The sequence below is a fragment of the Crocuta crocuta genome, unplaced genomic scaffold, assembly GCF_008692635.1.
Source record: "Crocuta crocuta isolate KB4526 unplaced genomic scaffold, BGI_CrCroc_1.0 scaffold116, whole genome shotgun sequence".
Classification (NCBI taxonomy): Eukaryota; Metazoa; Chordata; class Mammalia; order Carnivora; family Hyaenidae; genus Crocuta; species Crocuta crocuta.
The window spans coordinates 2,774,162-2,791,214 of record NW_027531562.1 but is presented as its reverse complement, the minus strand read 5'-3'; the positions used below and the strand labels follow the sequence as shown (position 1 = coordinate 2,791,214).

Here is a 17,053-nt window from a genome sequence, read left to right as displayed (position 1 = left end):
CCCGGATGTGCTGCCTTCAAAGACAAAGCCTTAAGTCTTACGCCGAGCTTTTCCAACTTTGCAGAAAGCGCACAGTGTATACTTTAAACATGTGAAAAGACTCACTGGGTCTCTTCCCTACATACCATTTAAAGAAACATTTTTCAATTCAAAAAGCTTACATTTTCAAACACTGAGAAATTTTATATCTGCTCAAGTCAATGTTATGCCCATTATAAAGGTAGGTAAAGAGAATGAATCAATTGAATTACGACAACCAGAGATGGAACTACAAGCCATGTCTTTCAAAATTTCCCTTATTCTAATCGCTTAAACAACGCTACCTCCTCTATCAGGAATGCTTTAAATCTATTCTGATCCTGTAGTTTTGGAAAGATGTTGGTATGCTATGTGAATGCACATTTGGAGTTCAATTTTATGGAAAATACCGTCGCTAAAAATATTCTTATCCAAGAAAGTGTGTCATTGTTAATAAATTTTTTAACCTTAAAAAGGAAACAACATATTCTGATGCACATAATGATAAATTTTATGGGGTTTCCTGTAAGTACAAATTAGAATGTAAATAAATTTAAACAAAGGCTTGATCTTCTTTCCCACACAACGTATTTGTTGAACATGCATCAGATTAGCATTATTTTTCTATGGGCTTGCAAGGTTTAGATGAGGAATAATAGTGTTACCATGATTGCATTACTCAGGTCATTGATTTGGGCTCAGTTGGCACAATATGCCTATACATTCAGGTCTGTTGTTTTAGTAGATGACATCACTGACAGTGTTGCTACCCATATAAAGTAGTATGACTGAAGAAAATAAGCCGTGCATAATCAGTGGTCTTTTCTTCACAAAATTGAAGCTGCCTGTTTGCTGGTTATCTAAAGAAGCCTGCTTTACACTTTTTGCAAAAACAAAAAGCAAACACTCTCATGATTTCTGCTGCATTGCAGGGGTTCCTGCATTTGTTGACATTTCTCTGCAAAGCACAGACAAGTTGCACTGTTTTTGCCTTTATGTCATTATAACCATTGACTCTCTTTTTTCTTCACTCCCAGACTCAAGTTGTACAGGGCTTTAAGGAACTCTGACATAAAGGCCTTTAGCCATGATCCAGAGTGAGAGAGGACTATGATGTCGATTTGTCTGTAAGTATGGGAGTAAGCAAGTTCTCTTGAAAATAGGATATATGGCTCCCAGAGATCTTTCCACAGTGAAGGGACTTTAGCAAATTGGGAAATACTTCCTAGGAATAGGTGGAGTCTGGTTGGTAAGGGTTATCCTTTTAAAAATCACCAGTTGTTTCAACCTTCCTGTTAGGTGAGAATCTCTTGGACACTACTGCAGGTTGTGACTCACTTATTCTCTCCTTACACCTGCAGAGGGCAGTAGAGAGTAGACACTAAAATATTCCTTTCTGTAGTTTAGTAATTTTTTTCAGCATCTAGTCTCATTCTACAAAGAATTCAAGAAGACAGGACATACATGCAATAAAATAGTAAAATGTGAATAAACATAAAGCACTAGGGGGAAGGAAAATAGACTTTTATCAGTTAGTCCCAGTGAGGGAAATTGAAAACTAACACAATGGTCCTTGCCTGGAGTGCTGCGACTGTACAGTGTGCGGCAAAGTTATCACAGCTACATTATTTTTTGTTGTAAAACAATTATATCCATTGTCAATCAAAGAGAAGAGGCTGTAAAGCAGCCAAAGCATTAATGTTGGGGTCTTAGGGATTACAATCCTGGGGACAGAGCAGAAGTGTAAAGGACATGCTTATAAAGGCAAAGCCCGTAAGGTTATATGACTTTCTTGACTGAATTATGTTTGGTGTTGACAGTTAAACTGACTAATAAACAATTGGCTATTTAGCTGATACATGTTACGTCATCTCTATTTCAGTCCAAAGTAGAAGGAAGTGTTCTGAAAGGTAGTGGAGGTGCAAATGGCAAAAGCCAGAAGTCCAGAGTGTTCCAAAACAGAGGAAACAGAGGTCTACAGGCCTTGCTTCTCCATTATCCTCCTGACCCTATTTTTGAATGACTCTCTTAGTAATGTTTACTTCACTTTGGAATTTTCTTTCCATTGAGGCAGAGCACATTTACAATTTCCTTGAGGTTAGAAGTAAAAGATGAAGTGCATTATTAAGGTGGTGCTAGAGAAGGATGGTGCGTGAATAGGAACATAGAGAGCTTTGCCTGTGAGTATACAAGAAATCACTGGCTGAACAGGAAATAGATCTCAAACTGTTGTCGTGCTGAAAGGAGACTGTGTGGTTAGTGGGTTATGTAGGAATGCATTCTAGGTCCTCTGAGATGGGACAAGAATCGATTAAGAGTTTCTTAAGTTGTTTGATTCATTTCAGTTGGCTGCCCCAAATTTTAACATTCAAAAGTGTTTCACAAACATGAAAAATTTGAGAACTCCTTCTCAAAGATCCTTTGATGCTAAGCTTCTTGATGTTAAAGAGGAAAGGAAAGAGAGAGGAACTGTAACCTGTTTCATAGTTCTCAAAATAAGTAGAGTTTTCCCTATATTTGGCTTTAGAATGAGCCTCTTACCTGAGCCCCTTACCTCTTTACCTAAAAGTATGTTAATCAGTGGAAGTGCAATTGAAAGAGGTAGATGTTTTAATCTGGCAGAGGCTGGAAGAAATCTAGACCCCTGCCACTTGAAATGCAGGGATTTATTTTTTTCAGTGGTTAGGGAGGTGATCAGGTTCTGAGAAATTAATTCACACTAAGCTAAAATACACATGAATTGGAGTAGAACCAGAATACTTACTTATTCATTTATAATAAGAAATATTGCTGTGGCATAGAGTGCAAATTCTCACATAGGGCATGATCAGCACATTTTCCCTTGTGTTCAAGCATTTATACTAGGTCATATTCAAGAATCTCTTTATTAATTTACTATGAGAGATAGTCACTCTTCTGTGGGCATGGGAAACTGAGGTTGGAAGATCCATGTGGATTCTGGCTTTAAGACACTTGCCATATATGCAATAAGACTGTAAGGAAAGAGGAAACAAACATATTTAAATAGTGCCCAAAACAAAAAGGCCAAAGGCAAATGCTCCAAACTGCAACCATATATTTTGTCATGGAGCCTCTTCTTACACAGGCAGAAACAGGCCAGGAGGGCAAGAGTGTTAATCCGGTTGAAGCCCCTCTATATGAAAATATGAGGCCTGGGAAAATGATAGTTCCCCACCTAAATGCTGAGTCTATCTTTAACATGAATAGTTTGTATAGCCAGGTAGGGGGTGGAATTTGGAACTTGATATTGATGGTTCTGTTGTTCAATTTGCTTTTTTAAATTCTTATTTTATTACTGTACCATTTGCTGGTACGTTGCCTAGGAAACTTAATATTCCAAGTGCTTTTTACTCTAAGGCAATGATGTATATCTGGTAGTTTGTAGGGTTTCCCCCTGGTAGGCTGATAAATTGTCTTGATCTTTGGGTTATTTTTCAGTCTGTAGTGTTGTGATAACTTAGGAAAGCATTGTATAACGTTTTGAATGTTTGTATACTTCTGTTAGCCATTTTGTCAAGTCAGGCCAGGCTGTTGTAAAGGCTTTTTATAATTTGGACACCTGCAGTCTTTGTAGGAAAAAAAAAACAACAACTGTGAAAGATTTTGAATAGGCAGAAGAGATTCCTAGATATCCTTTTAAAGGAATGCTGGAGCTTCAGGGGATTACTTAGTCCCTGTAGGGCTCTTTTAGATTTGCCTTAGTTTAGGCTGTCTTACAACTCTTTAGAGATGGAAGCTAATTTGTTAAACATGAACAGTAAACAAATCATCCCTGTCCATAAAAATGTAAAATTTGATAATTACTCTGTCGATATTGACTGATTTTGTCAGTTTTGCATCCTCTTGTGAATCCATTTCATCATTCCTTACCTGACTATAAATGTATAGCACCTTGAGTTTTCTCTCTCTTTTGAAAATAAACTTTAAATTTTACAATAGGTTTAGATTTGTAGAAAAGATGTAAAAATAGTACAGAATTCTTATATACCCCTCACCCAATTTCCCCTTTTATTAACATCTAAATGACTATGGTATGTTACAACTAAGGGACTAGCATTGGTACATTAATTAAACTCCATACTTTTTACTAAACCTTTTTTCTGGAATCCATCCAGGATACCACATTACATTTAGTCATGATGTTTCTTCAGGCTGTGGCTATTTCTCAGATTTTCCTTGTTTTTGATGACCTTGGCAGTTTTGAGTAATACTGGTTACCTATAGTGTAAGATGTTCCTATATTGAATTTTATATTTTTTTTCATGATTGGACCAAGGTTATGGGTTTTTGAAGGAGGATCACAGAGGTGAAGTGGCATTCTTGCTCATCATATCAAGGATACATGCTGACAACATACCTTTCTGCTGATTATATTAACCTTGATCACCTGGCTAAGATGGTGTTTGCCAAGCTTCTTCAGTATTGTTACACCATCTTCTCCCTTTCACAATGTATTCTTTGAAAGAAAATCATGAAACATAGCCCAAACTCAAGGGGTAGGGTGTTACTGCCCACCTTTTTAAGTGGGGAGTATCTGCATAAATTATTTGGAATTCTTCATACAGGACATTTGAGCCCTCTTTTGAACTGCTTGTAATATATTACTGGTTTCTTCCTCACTGAGTTAAATATGAATGAAATGAAAATCTTTGACAAATGTCAATTTTATATTTGTATGAAAGTTATGATTTTATTCTTTTAAAAATTATCCTCTCATATCCTCCTACTAAGAAATGTTGTGGAAATGATCATTTATGTAGTTCTTTGACATCCATGAGTAAATGCCATATACAAAGTATATTATTTTTGGAAAGAAGATACTGAAAATTATTTGTAGTCAAAAAATACATAAATTATTTTATCATACTGACTGTATCACTCAGAGTTCTATGTTCTAAATCAAATATCTTCTGAATAGGATAGCCTGAGAAAGTGTTATTTACAAAGGGACTATTCACAAACTTGTGGGTATAGGGGACCTACAGGGATAGTGCAGTAACTCAGGGCATAGTAGCAGCTGATATGTTACCATCCCCTTGGCCTGAAGGGAGAAAGGGAGGGAGTCTAGAATCCAGAGGTAGAGACTTATATAGATCCTTAAGAGAAAGAGTTGACCTTCTGCCAAGAAGCACAGCCAACTCCAGTTGACCCTTTAGGGAGGGAGCTAAGGAAAGAAATAGCTGACCCCATTCTTCATCTTTCTTGCATTTGCTGCCAGAGGTCCTCATTGGCAAAACCCTCCCAGAAGCTAGCAAGCAGGGGACCTATTACTCTCCCAGTCTCCAGGGCAGAAGGCAGGGTGGAGAATGCTTGAATGTGGATCTGGAAGGCAGGCAAAACACCAAGCACACTGGCTGAAGAGGTGTTAAAGACCAACATCTTTTTGTTGGAAGATGACAGCTGGGGAGACAGAGATAGCTGCAGTTAACATCTCTAATGGAAATCCTTAGTCTCTCGAAGAGTTGAGAGAGGTGAAGTTAGACTTTGTGAGTTATCAGTGTAACAGGAGTTAAGGTCCTTGCACTACCACCCTCTATTTTCCACCATTGGAGGTGTGACTAAGACATCAGAAAAGAAAGGTTGCTGGGGTCCTACCCTTAGTGAAAATGCCCCCTATACAGCCCAACTTGCATGGCAGGAAGAGATGGAGTTGCTGCCCCCAAGGGGTGTTGCAGAATTGAATAAAAGGCACATTAGAGGGGACCATTAAAGATCTAAGTCCTGGGGCCCCTGGGTGGCTCAGCCGGTTAAGCATCCAACTTCAGCTCAGGTCAGGATCTCATGGTTTGTGGGTTTGAGCCCCGTGTCTGGCTCTGTCTGACAGTTTCCAAAGCTGGAAACTGCTTTGGATTCTGTGTCTTCCTCTCTTCTGTCCATCCCCAATTCACTCTCTCTTTCAAAAATAAATATTTAAAAAAATTTTTTTAAAAAGGCCCAAGTCCTTAGAGCACTCATGGAATCCTTTGGATTCTGAGGGAAGGGAATCAGGATCAGATTTGATTCTATATACAAAAAATAGTGAACCACTTTTTTAATGTTTATTTATTTATTTTTGAGAGAGAGAGAGAGAGACAGAGAGAGACTACCAAGCAGGCTCCATGCTCAGTGAGAAGCCTGATGCAGGGCTCCATCTCACGACCATGAGATCATGACCAGAGCCGTAATCAAGAGTTGGTCCCTTACTGACTGAGCCACCCAGGCACCCCAGGGCTATATCACATCTAGGCAACTTCTTAGTCACCAACTGACTCTGTCTTAGGAGCACCTCTCTGTCTTCTTTCTCTGTATAGTGCTGCCCTGTTAGTGATATGCGCCTTCAGGGTCTGCAAAGTTCACTCAGTCTATCCTCCAACCTAAGAAGTTTCCTTCCTTTAGGCCACAATTCAAAGTCTAATATTCTTAAGTACTGTGTTTAGGTGCACTCTGCTGGGTGTGAAACTGATTAAAGTAATTCCCATTAACTTAACCTTCTTAAAAGGTATATTTGCATTTTAATAACAGTCCCTTAACACAAATTAATCTCTAATCGGTAGAATGTGTGAGAATTACTTTCTTTGGAAAGCAGGAGATGGAATTCCTCCTTAATTCTCCAAGTTTAAGAGTTGCTCCTCTTTGGAAGGCTCTGGATTCTCACCTCCCAAACACTCCTCAGCATGATGCAGTTTTGTGTCTCTTCCTGAAGCTAATCATTTCGAAAAGTCTTTTAGGTTAAATTCAATGGATGTCATTGTCTTTCAAATTGCTCTTTTGTTTGGGGAAATTCCTACATTATGAGCATCCTTTTCCCTCCTACGTAGAAAGCAGAACTTGGCTCCCCAGCTTCTTTTGAAGCTAGGATACAGGCATGACAATTAAATACCTTCATGCAAGATTACATTTGGAAGTGAGCAATGTGAATAAAACGGGCTCAGCGTCGGGCTTCCATGTTCCTGATGGTGGTGTTGGTGGGGCTTTTAGGCACAGGATGGTTCAAGACGTGATGCAGACATGGCATTGGTGTCAGCATCAGTTGCAATAAAACCAAGGTGCTGGTATTTGGGGCTCATTGGCAGCAGTATCAGAAGCTGGCACTATGTAGTGAAATAGAGAACACCAGTGACAGATTCCTGATCTGTGTGGTTCTGTGGTAAAGTTTTGATTTGGGTGCTGTTCCTGGGAGCTTAGCCTTGAGTTTCTCCATCTACCCCAATAGTCCTATGAGCTACTTAATATCCTTTAATAAATCAGCTTGTGGTCAAACCAGAAGAGTGAAATCTACTGTTGGCAAGTAATTGATACAGGAGTCACCTTCAGCTTTTGCCCTCTGCTTTGACTTTGCAACTAGCAGAATTTACAGAACAAGAACTTCTGCTTTTCTCCATCCTCACTCCCACCATTTTAGGTCAGGCCACATCGTCTGTTCCCTGGATTACTCCAACACTGTCCAGTTTGACTGCTCACCTCCAGTTTTGACCTCTTCATTAGAGTAACCAGAGTGATCTTTCTAAAATGAAAATAGAATTCTATCACTGTTGGGCTTACAATTCTGTAGCGGCTCCCTAGGGCCCTCAGGATAAAGTCTAGGATCAAATCCAAACTCCTTAGCAGGGGCTTTCAGGATTGGATTCTGGTTGACCTTTCCCACTCATCTTGTCCGTGCCTGTTTCTCACATCTATACTGCACTCATCTTGCTCTGAACCAGCAGCAATGGATCCCCTGGGATCCTGTTAGAAATGCAGAATCTCAGCCCTACTCCAAACTTGGTGAAGCAGAATCAGCATTTTAACAAGACCAGTTATGTGATTCGCATGCATATTTATGTTTGGAAAGTGCTGCTTTGTGGCACCGTGCTCTCTTTCTCTTGGGCTTTTACACATTCACTTCCTCTGTTGTACTGCCCTTCCCCTTCTTTATATGTTTAAATTTATTCTCCAGGATTCATCTGGGAAAACTAGTGAAAGCTGGGCTGGGGGCTTTCATTTGTTTCCCCAAACATGGCCCTTAATCTTTGTACCATAATGACCTTGTAACTTCTTTTTCTTTCCCACTAAACAGGGCTTTTCTGTTCTGGTTCTACTTTAGAGTCAGCCCAAGAACTTTAAAAAAGGACAGATACCTGGGTCCTGCCATTAGAGATTAAAAAAATTTTTTTAATGTTTATTTATTTTTGAGAGAGAGAGAGAGAGAGAGAGAGAGGGAGAGACAGAGTGTGAGTGGGGGAGGGGAAGAGAGAGAGGAGGAGACACAGAATCCGAAGCAGGCTCCAGGCTCTGAGCTCTCAGCACAGAGCCCTGGGCGGAGCTTGAACCCATGAACCATGAAAACATGAGCTGAGCTGAAGTCAGATGCTTAACCGACTGAGCCACCCAGATGCCCCGAGAGATTTTGGTTCTAATCGATTTGAGTAAGGCCTAAACACTAGCATTTTAAGAAGGTGTTCATGTGGAGCCACATTCAGAACCAACACACAAGACTTTAAGCTCCTTGGAGACAGGGATTGTGTCTTTTCACTGCTGTATTCTCAGAGCTCAGATTCTCACATGCCAGGTACATAAACTTCACTAGTAAATAGCTGTTGCCCTAGTTTCTCAGGGCTAGGATTTGACTTCTTGTGTGCACAGAGTGCTCTCTTTCACCCCACCCCCTCCCACAAGTCAGCCACTGAGCAGCCCATTCATCTCATTAAAACAAGAAGCCATTTCTTGAGGAAAGAAATCAAGCTGGCATTTGAAATATGTCTCTAATCATTACTGTATTCTTGAGCCAGTTTGATCCTGATATAATGAAGCAGGTTTATATAATGGGATGCTAATAGGCACACTGTTTTGTAAGACTGTCTCCAAGCACCAGTTTCAAAAGCTAAGCCACTAATTCTTTGTTTATAAAGAGGGCCCTGAGAATTCACAATAGTGAGAAGGTTGATGAGATCAATACAACTATAACAAATAGGTTTTCTAAAAATTAACCATAGTTTTAAGGAAAGTTAAAAAATACAGTTTGGGAGAATTTTCTTAAGTTTACTTACCATTTTCTTAAAATGTAAAGGGACAAGTTTAAAAAAACCCTTTTAAAAGTACATTTACACAGTGTTTCACATTTAAAAAATTTTTTTTTTTAATGTTTTTTATTTATTTCTAGGAGAGAGATAGAGACAGCATGAGCAAGGGAGGGTCAGAGAGAGAGGGAGTCACAGACTGAAACAGGCTCCAGGCTCTGAGCTGGCAGTCAGCACAGAGCCCGACATGGGGCTCGAACCCACGAACCGCGAGATCATGACCCAAGCGAAAGTCGGACGCTTAACCGACTAAGCCACCCAGGCGCCCCAGTGTTTCACATTTTAGAAGTAGCTTCATATCCACAGTCTCATTAAGAGGTGTCCCTATGTTATAGATGAGGAAGCTAAGGCCCAGAAAATTTGGATAACCTGCCTCATATAAAACACCAAGCTAGAGACAAAGCCAGATCACCACTCAGATCTAATTATAAGTTCAATGCTATTTTTCAATTTTTACTTTGGGTGTGGATCCTGACATTGTCTAGGCATTTCTGTTTGATTTTTACAGCCAAGAAGGTGCTTTCTGTTGAAATAAACAGACTAGGTAGTTCTGGGCTTAAAGTCCAGCCCTACTGCCTTCTAGCAGTGATGTCAGGAATGAGTGTAATGGTTAGGAACATGGATCCTAGGGGTGCTTGGGTGGCTCAGTTGGTTAAGCGTCCAACTTCAGCTCAGGTCATGATCTCATGGTTTGTGGGTTCGAGCCCCGTGTCAGGCAGGCTCACTTGGTTAAGTGTCCGACTTCAGCTCAGGTCATGATCTCATGGTTTGTGGGTTCGAGCCCCGTGTCAGGCAGGCTCTGAGCTGACAGCTTGGAGCCTGGAGCCTGCTTCGGATTCTGTGTCTCTCTGCCCTTCCCCTGCTCGTGCTTTCTGTCTCTCTCCCTATCAGAAAACAAATAAACATTAAAAAAAAAAGTAGGAAAAAAAAAAAAGATCATGGATTCTAGCACCAGGACCCCAGGACTTACAATACTGGCTCTTCTAATTGCTTACTATATGGCAAGTGCTTCAATGTCATAGTCTGTAAAATAGGGGTAATGATGGGACCTAATTCATAGAATTGTTGTAGGATTTAGTGAATCTCTATTTGTTTTTGTTTTTAATGTTTATTTATTTTAAGAGAGAGGGAATGCAAGCAGGGGAGGGGCAAATGGAGAGAGAGAGAAAGAGAGAGAGAGAAAGAGAGAGAGAGAAAGAGAGAGAGAGAGAGAAAGAATCCCAAGCAGGCTCTGCACCGCCAGCACAGAGCCCAGTGTGGGGCTTGAACCCACAAACTGTGAGATCATGACCTGAGCTGAAACCAAGAGTCAGACACCTAACCCACTGACCCACCCAGGTGCCCCAGCGAGTTACTATTTGTAAAGCACACAGAATCATGCCTATGCATAAGGTAAGTGTGATGTAAATCTTTAAATAAAACTCTGTTCTCTCTTATTGTTTTATAGCTAAGGTCATTATTCAAATCACATACAATTGTGATTACCCATATTCAATTTTCATTGAGTATCTTTTATTGAATACTAATTGTGTATAATATTGCAGAAAAGAAAAAGTGTGACTGATAGGCTTCTTCTCTTCTTGAGTTCACAATCTATAGATAGATGGAACAAAATATTTTTGAAAAACCAGGAAAGCACATTCTTGTTTATTGTAGCAAGTTTGAGGAGGGAGACAAAAGCCTCTCTCTGTAGCTTCTAGGTTTCCAAAGCTATTCGTTTTTTTTTTTTTAAGTTTATATATTTATTATGAGAAAGAGAGTGAAACAGAGCACATGCATGTAACCAAGAGGAGCAAAGAGCAAGAGAGAGAGAGAATCCTAAGCAGGCTGCCTGAGCCTGATGTGCAGAGGCTGATGTGGGCCTTGAACTCATGAGCCATGAGATGATGATCTGAGCTGAAATCAAGAGATGGACACTTAACTTCCTGAGTGACCCAGGCTCCCCTAATGTTCTTCTTGTTTCAAAGAATCATATGTTCCATCCAATAGCTTTCTTAAGTCCTGCATTATACACTTCAGTGGGCTTGTCAGGACAGAAGAGTGTGGGGAGGGAAGAGGCACTGGCCCTTACTTGCTTCAGGGACACTTGGAGCCACAGCCTAGTCATCAGTCCTATTCTTCCTGCTCTGAGGAAACTGTTCCAGCTCCAAAAGCTTGTAATAGGGGCCATCAATGAAAGTTTTCCTCTACCCAAAGGTTTTTGTCCTTCATATTCAAAGAGAGAGAAACTAAGCCCTCAGATGCTCAGGGGGGCAGTGATGCCAAGTCAATTAGCAGCATTTCTAGGGCATCAAACTACTATTATTTCCGTTCTAAAAATAGTTACTAATGAAGGTTAATTTCTCTTCTTTTCTGTAACCCCTTGTAATTAATATCATCCATTCTGAGGATTTCTGAGTAGGATATATGTCTGTGACTTAGAATAGTTTGTGCAAAGCTAGCTGGAATATTTAGGGACAGAGTATGTGATGTGACCTAAATGTCTGAATTCTGCATCACTTGAACTACCTCTATATGGATTGATATTTATTGACTGATAGAACTAATGAATTAAATATATAACAAGTAATAGGCCAGTGATACTACATGATCCTACATAACTTAGGTGCTATAAGGTATTGCAAAAATTTAAAGCAAAACTTGAACACCAGGGAAGATAAATTAATATTGTTATGACTATTCTAAAATTAAGCAGATTATGACATTACCCTGGCAGATTCTTAAATATTTATAATTATCTCAGTCACATATTTCTGAGACAGTTTAGGTATTGAAAAGAGACATTTAAGATATCTTTTTTACACTGAAAACATTAAAGTATAAATTACTTTAACATAGATATGAAGATTAGTGCCTTGTCATCCCCATGTTACATTGTGCCCATACCAACTAAATAATTTAGGTGCTATGTAAATAAAGAGGAATGTTTGTCCAAATGTTCATTTACTGGAAGGTTCTGTGACAGAAAATTCAGATCAATGGACACTATTGGTATTTAGAAATTGATATTCCTAAAGTCTCAAAAATCAAAGATTAAGAATCACGTTTGCAGCATTGCATACCAATTAGGATGGGTATAACTGGAAAAAAAAGGAAAGTAATGAGGGTGGGTAAAGGTATGAAGAAAGTAGAAATTTTGCACATTGCTGGTGGAAATGTAACATAGTACAGCCACTGTGGGAAAGTATGGTGGTTCCTCAAAAAGTTAAACATAAAATTGCTATATGGCCCAGTAATTCAAAATAATTTAAAACAGTTGGAAACAAGGACTCAAAATATACTTGTATATCAGTGTTCATGGTAGCATTATTCACAATCACCAAAGGTAGAAAGAACCCAAGTGCCCCTTAACAGAAGAATGGATAAACAAAACATACAAGAGAAAACACATACAATGGAATATCATTTTAGCCACAGAGGATAAAGTTCTGATACATTTGACAGCATGGATGAACCTCGAAAACATTATGCTAAGTGAAATAGGCCAGACACAAAATAAGAGATGTTGTATGACTCCACTTACATGGAATATCTAGGATAGCAAATTTATAGAGACAGAAAGTAGATACGAAGTTATGAGGGGTTTCAGGGTCAGTGAAATGAGGAGTTATTACTTAATCAGTGCAGAGTTTCTCTTTGGGGCAATGCAAATTTTTGGAACTAGATAGTGATGATGGTTGCAAAGCACTACGAATGTAGTTAATGCCACAGAAATGTACATTTTAAAATGGTGAATATGGAAAATCTAATGTTATATATATATATTACAACAATAAAAAGAAAGTAAAAATAATTACATTCACAACACCACCCATTGCTTGCTTTCCTACAACCCTTTTAATATTCATATTAAAGACATATTAAAGACATTCATATAAAAGACATCTATAGTACAGCTTAGATGTCTCTCTAATATAGGGACTATAGTTATATCAAAGCAGAGGGTACATCTCTGGTGATATAATTGACTAAGACTCCATTGTTTGCTCTAGGATTCAAAATTTAAATGTAGGCTTATGAATTTAGATTTGGTATCCTTTCTATCAAAGAGTCCTCACTGAACGTTGACTCAAACAGAGCAAGAATGGATTTCTTGAAAACATTTTTGAAGTTCTCCCCAGTAAACAAGTAGAGTGTAGGAGAAAAGATAGCGTTGAAAGAAATGGCTATCACTGTAAGTATCAGAGTCAACTGTAAAAGTACTGATTGATTCTTAGTGAGAAGTAAGCCCTGGTGTACATGGTAGGGCATCCAGCACACAAAGAAAGAGATAATGGCAGTCATCATGACTTTGAAGGGCTTACTGGACTTAGACAGGCCCCTCTCTTTCATCTTTTTGGCTACTCTTTTGTAACAAAGGGTGATGATAAGGAAAGGCAGAAGGAAACCTAGCAAAAAGCGTCCGATGAAACAGGCTACATGAATCCATTTCCTTAATGTCTGCATCTTTTTGCTTTCCCAGTTAGTAGACACAGCATAATTATTTTGGCAGGTCACTCTTCCTTTATGGTCATCATGTGTCTCTCTGAAAACCAAATAAGGCATTCCGAGGGCTGTGGCAGAGATCCAGATACCCAGGATGATCCTGGAAGCCCAGCGTGGAGTTCGGTGCAGCTGCGACCACACTGGGTGAAGAATGAGAAGGTAACGGTCAACACTGATGGCCGAGAGGAAGAAAATAGAAGCGAACATCCCTGTAGACAAAGTGGCATTGAAGACCTTGCACATGGCAGTTCCAAAGCTCCAGTGATTGTCCTGAAAGTAGGAGGCGGCTATAAATGGTAGAATCAATGTTGAAATAAAATATGAGAAAATGAGATGAAAAAATAAGCGCGTATTGACAGTCTTTTTCATCTTGAAAAGGAGCACCCATAGGTAGAGCCCATTGGTGATGGTACCAATTATAACTGATAAGCACAGAAGAAAGGCAACGATCACGTTTGGTGCAGGATCTGGAAAGTGAGTGCTGTTTCTTACGAAAGTGGAGACATTGAGCAAATCAGTGAAGTTGATCAGATCCATAATTACCTGTAGAGAGAGAAACGGAAGGTAATCACAAAAAGAAGCCAAAAAAAAAAGTTAAATATAGAAATTTGATCAGTAAATTGTGCATAGTAAAAGTCATAATGACACTATTTTTAAAATGGCAAACATTAGGGTCATCTGGCTGGCTCATATGGTAGGACGTGAGACTTTTGAGTCCAGGGTCTTGAGTTCAAGACCTACATTACACATGGAACCTACTTAAAAGAAAAGAAAATTGTAAAATGGCAAAGCATAATATTTCCACAATAATACAAATCAGATATTTTCCTAAGGTGTCTATTTTTATTTGGTATGAAGAATTAAGATCAGATTAATTTGAGCATCAAAAATGGAAGTACTACAGATGAAGTTAATGTGAAAGAGAAATGACGTTTGGAATATTTTGACTTTAAGTATTAATATAGGTAGCTAAAACTCTTCTGTTTAGACATGAACCATAAATCTGACCCTCCTTGATGGTGATAGCTTCTTGAAAAAGATAATGTAGGATCAGTTTTGCTTGACTAAGACTTGATCAGAGCAAATGTTGCTAATGAAATTGAATAACAAAAATAGCAACTGCGGCAAATCAGTAATCCTTTGGAGCTATAATTAGATTTCTCCCATGAGCTAATTATATACAGTAAATGCTGTTATGTAGTATTTTAACAGCACGTAGTAAGAACCAATATTCGTTTGGGAGCCCTAGGCTAGGACACTCTAAGATTGTGAAGTGCCTTCAAAATCATCAAAAAGGAACATGAATTGTTGAATATAGTGGTAATTCTTTCTTACTTGGGAAGAGAAAAGAGGGAGAGAAGTCAAGGAATTGATGTTTCTCTATTACTTTTTATGTGCCAGGAGCTTTCTATAAAAGTCATTTCTTTTTTTCCTTGTAAAACAAATATTTAAACAGAAGAGAAAGTGAGGCTTACAATAGTTAAATTTCTTGTTTACCAGCATTTCCCACCATGCCTTCACTGTGGCAGGTGGGGAACCCTACCAGTGGTGGTGTTACTTCTTTGAGAATTGATAATTCATGTGTAGTGTTTTGATAATGCTCCATGAATCAGAGTATTTGATTATCCAAAATATCCCATTTTTTGGATAATGATTCTTAGAGTATTGAAAATGAACCTGAGAATGTTTTGGAAATAGCTAATATATATAACAGTCATATCAACAAATTGGTTGTTGATAAATTGGAGATAGCAGTAGAAATTACTAATGATTTTTTTCCACTAAGCAAAAATGTTTTAAGAATGTATAGAGAAGAAATAAAATAATTGCTATATCAAGGCCACAGTTGCCTTAAGTTAATTCTGTCTTTTAAGGGAGTTGCAAAGGTTTTTGCCAAAGTAGAAAAATAGCTCTCTTCAGGAAAACGCCTTACTAGTCTGCTTTGAATAAAAAGTGAAGTCTAAGGACATTGAATGGAGAGGCAATGGTGAGTGAAAGAGTAGGAACCTGGGAAAGAGGCCGTGGGAAGGTCCTGGGACCGTGAGAAGGAGGAGTAAGGATGGTCTTCAGAGAGGAGGGTACAGGAAAGACACGGCAGGAGGTTAGGAGGCTTGAAGAGGAGAAAGGGTCAATGAGATATTCTGAAAAGCAGAAATGACACAGAGGATTTAAAATGAGGAATGCCTAATATTCAGTTTTAATCCATTTGCTATGCTTTGACATGGTATAATGTCCCTTCTCGTTAATCACAACTGTCTCGTATTGGTGGTTGCCTTGGGGAATCCAAGGAAAAGGGCTTGTGTTCCCGATTTGGGATGCAGTAGGACGGAGAGAACAAACCAGCAGCAGGGGGTGAGATGTGAATGAGATGATGGATATGGTGGAAACTGGACAGATATTGGGGCGTGAGTAGACAAGGAGAAACAAGATCACATGGAGGATTTCTGATACTGGGTGTGTCTGTTTTGTGTCTGTGTGTCTGTGGTCTGTCTGTATATCTGTGGTGCATTTGTCTGTGTGTATGTCTCTGTGGTGTGTGTTTGAATCCATGGGATGTGCGTGGAACTGTGTGTTTGTGTGTGTGTGTGTGTGTGGTGCAATTGTATGTGGTCTTTGTGTGCATGGTATCTGCAGTCTGTGGTCTGTGTGTGTTTTTCTGTATAGTGTGTGTTTGTGTGGTGTTTGTGTTCGATTTGTGTGTGTGTGGTTTTTTTGTGTATAAAAAAAACTACACTTGAACTGTAGCAACGTTTGTGTTTTTTTTTGTTTTGTTGTGGTTTTTTTTTTGAGAGAGAGAGACTGTGAGCAGGGTAGGGGCAGTGGGAGGGAAGAATAGAGAGAGAAAGGGAGAGAGAGAGAGAGAGAGAGAGAGAGAGAGAGAGAATCCCAAGCAGGCTCCACGCTGTCAGCACAGATCCCCACATGTAATATTCCCTCAACAGTGTGTTCTTCAGTAGGAATGGCCTGTCCCATATAATGCAATAGCATTTAATTTAAAAATAAAGCACTGGCCTTCCCCCAAATGATACTTTTTCTTTAGGATCCTCAAATCTGGAGGTTTTTGATACATAGTGGAGGTCACAGGGTCTCTAGGCCCTACATCTGAATTTCCTGTTGAGTTAATTGCTCTGGCAGGCACTGTTACCTGGCAAATCATACAGCCATTTACAGTCTCCTCTTCACTGCCCACTACAGGGACTAGAAAGCTCCACATTGATTTCCCCAAATTTCAGTTTAATCATCAAGTGATTCATGTGATTCAGTGAATTGTAAAGAGATGCCCCTTGTGTAGTTTCTGGGGTGGGCAAGCTGATATAGAGCATGCCTATAGGGTTTATTCAGATAATAGCACCAGGATAAACCTGCTGGCACAGGCATTCTTACCTGAGAGTTATACTTGCATGTCAGATGGTCTTAGGTAGGCCAGAGTGACTCTAAATCAGCAATCTTCTCTCCATGGACAGGCAGAAATCAGTGACACTTTGACTTCATTT

At 39.2% G+C, this 17,053-nt stretch overlaps 1 protein-coding gene and 1 long non-coding RNA gene across 2 annotated transcripts; one reads left to right on the top strand and one right to left on the bottom strand.

Moving 5' to 3' along the window:
• The first annotated feature begins 12 nt into the window (after nt 1–12).
• On the top strand, nt 13–13,885 carry LOC144238824 (uncharacterized). The gene is made up of 3 exons (XR_013337218.1): nt 13–220; nt 1,056–1,145; nt 13,567–13,885. It is a non-coding gene; the product is annotated as an uncharacterized LOC144238824 (long non-coding RNA).
• On the bottom strand, nt 12,990–17,053 carry GPR33 (G protein-coupled receptor 33). Its single transcript, XM_077772744.1, has 2 exons — nt 16,944–17,053; nt 12,990–14,102 (listed from the first exon to the last, which is right to left on the bottom strand). The coding sequence occupies exon 2, from the start codon at nt 14,094–14,096 to the stop codon at nt 13,089–13,091; it is 1,008 nt and encodes a 335-aa protein (XP_077628870.1). The 5' UTR covers nt 14,097–14,102; nt 16,944–17,053; the 3' UTR covers nt 12,990–13,088.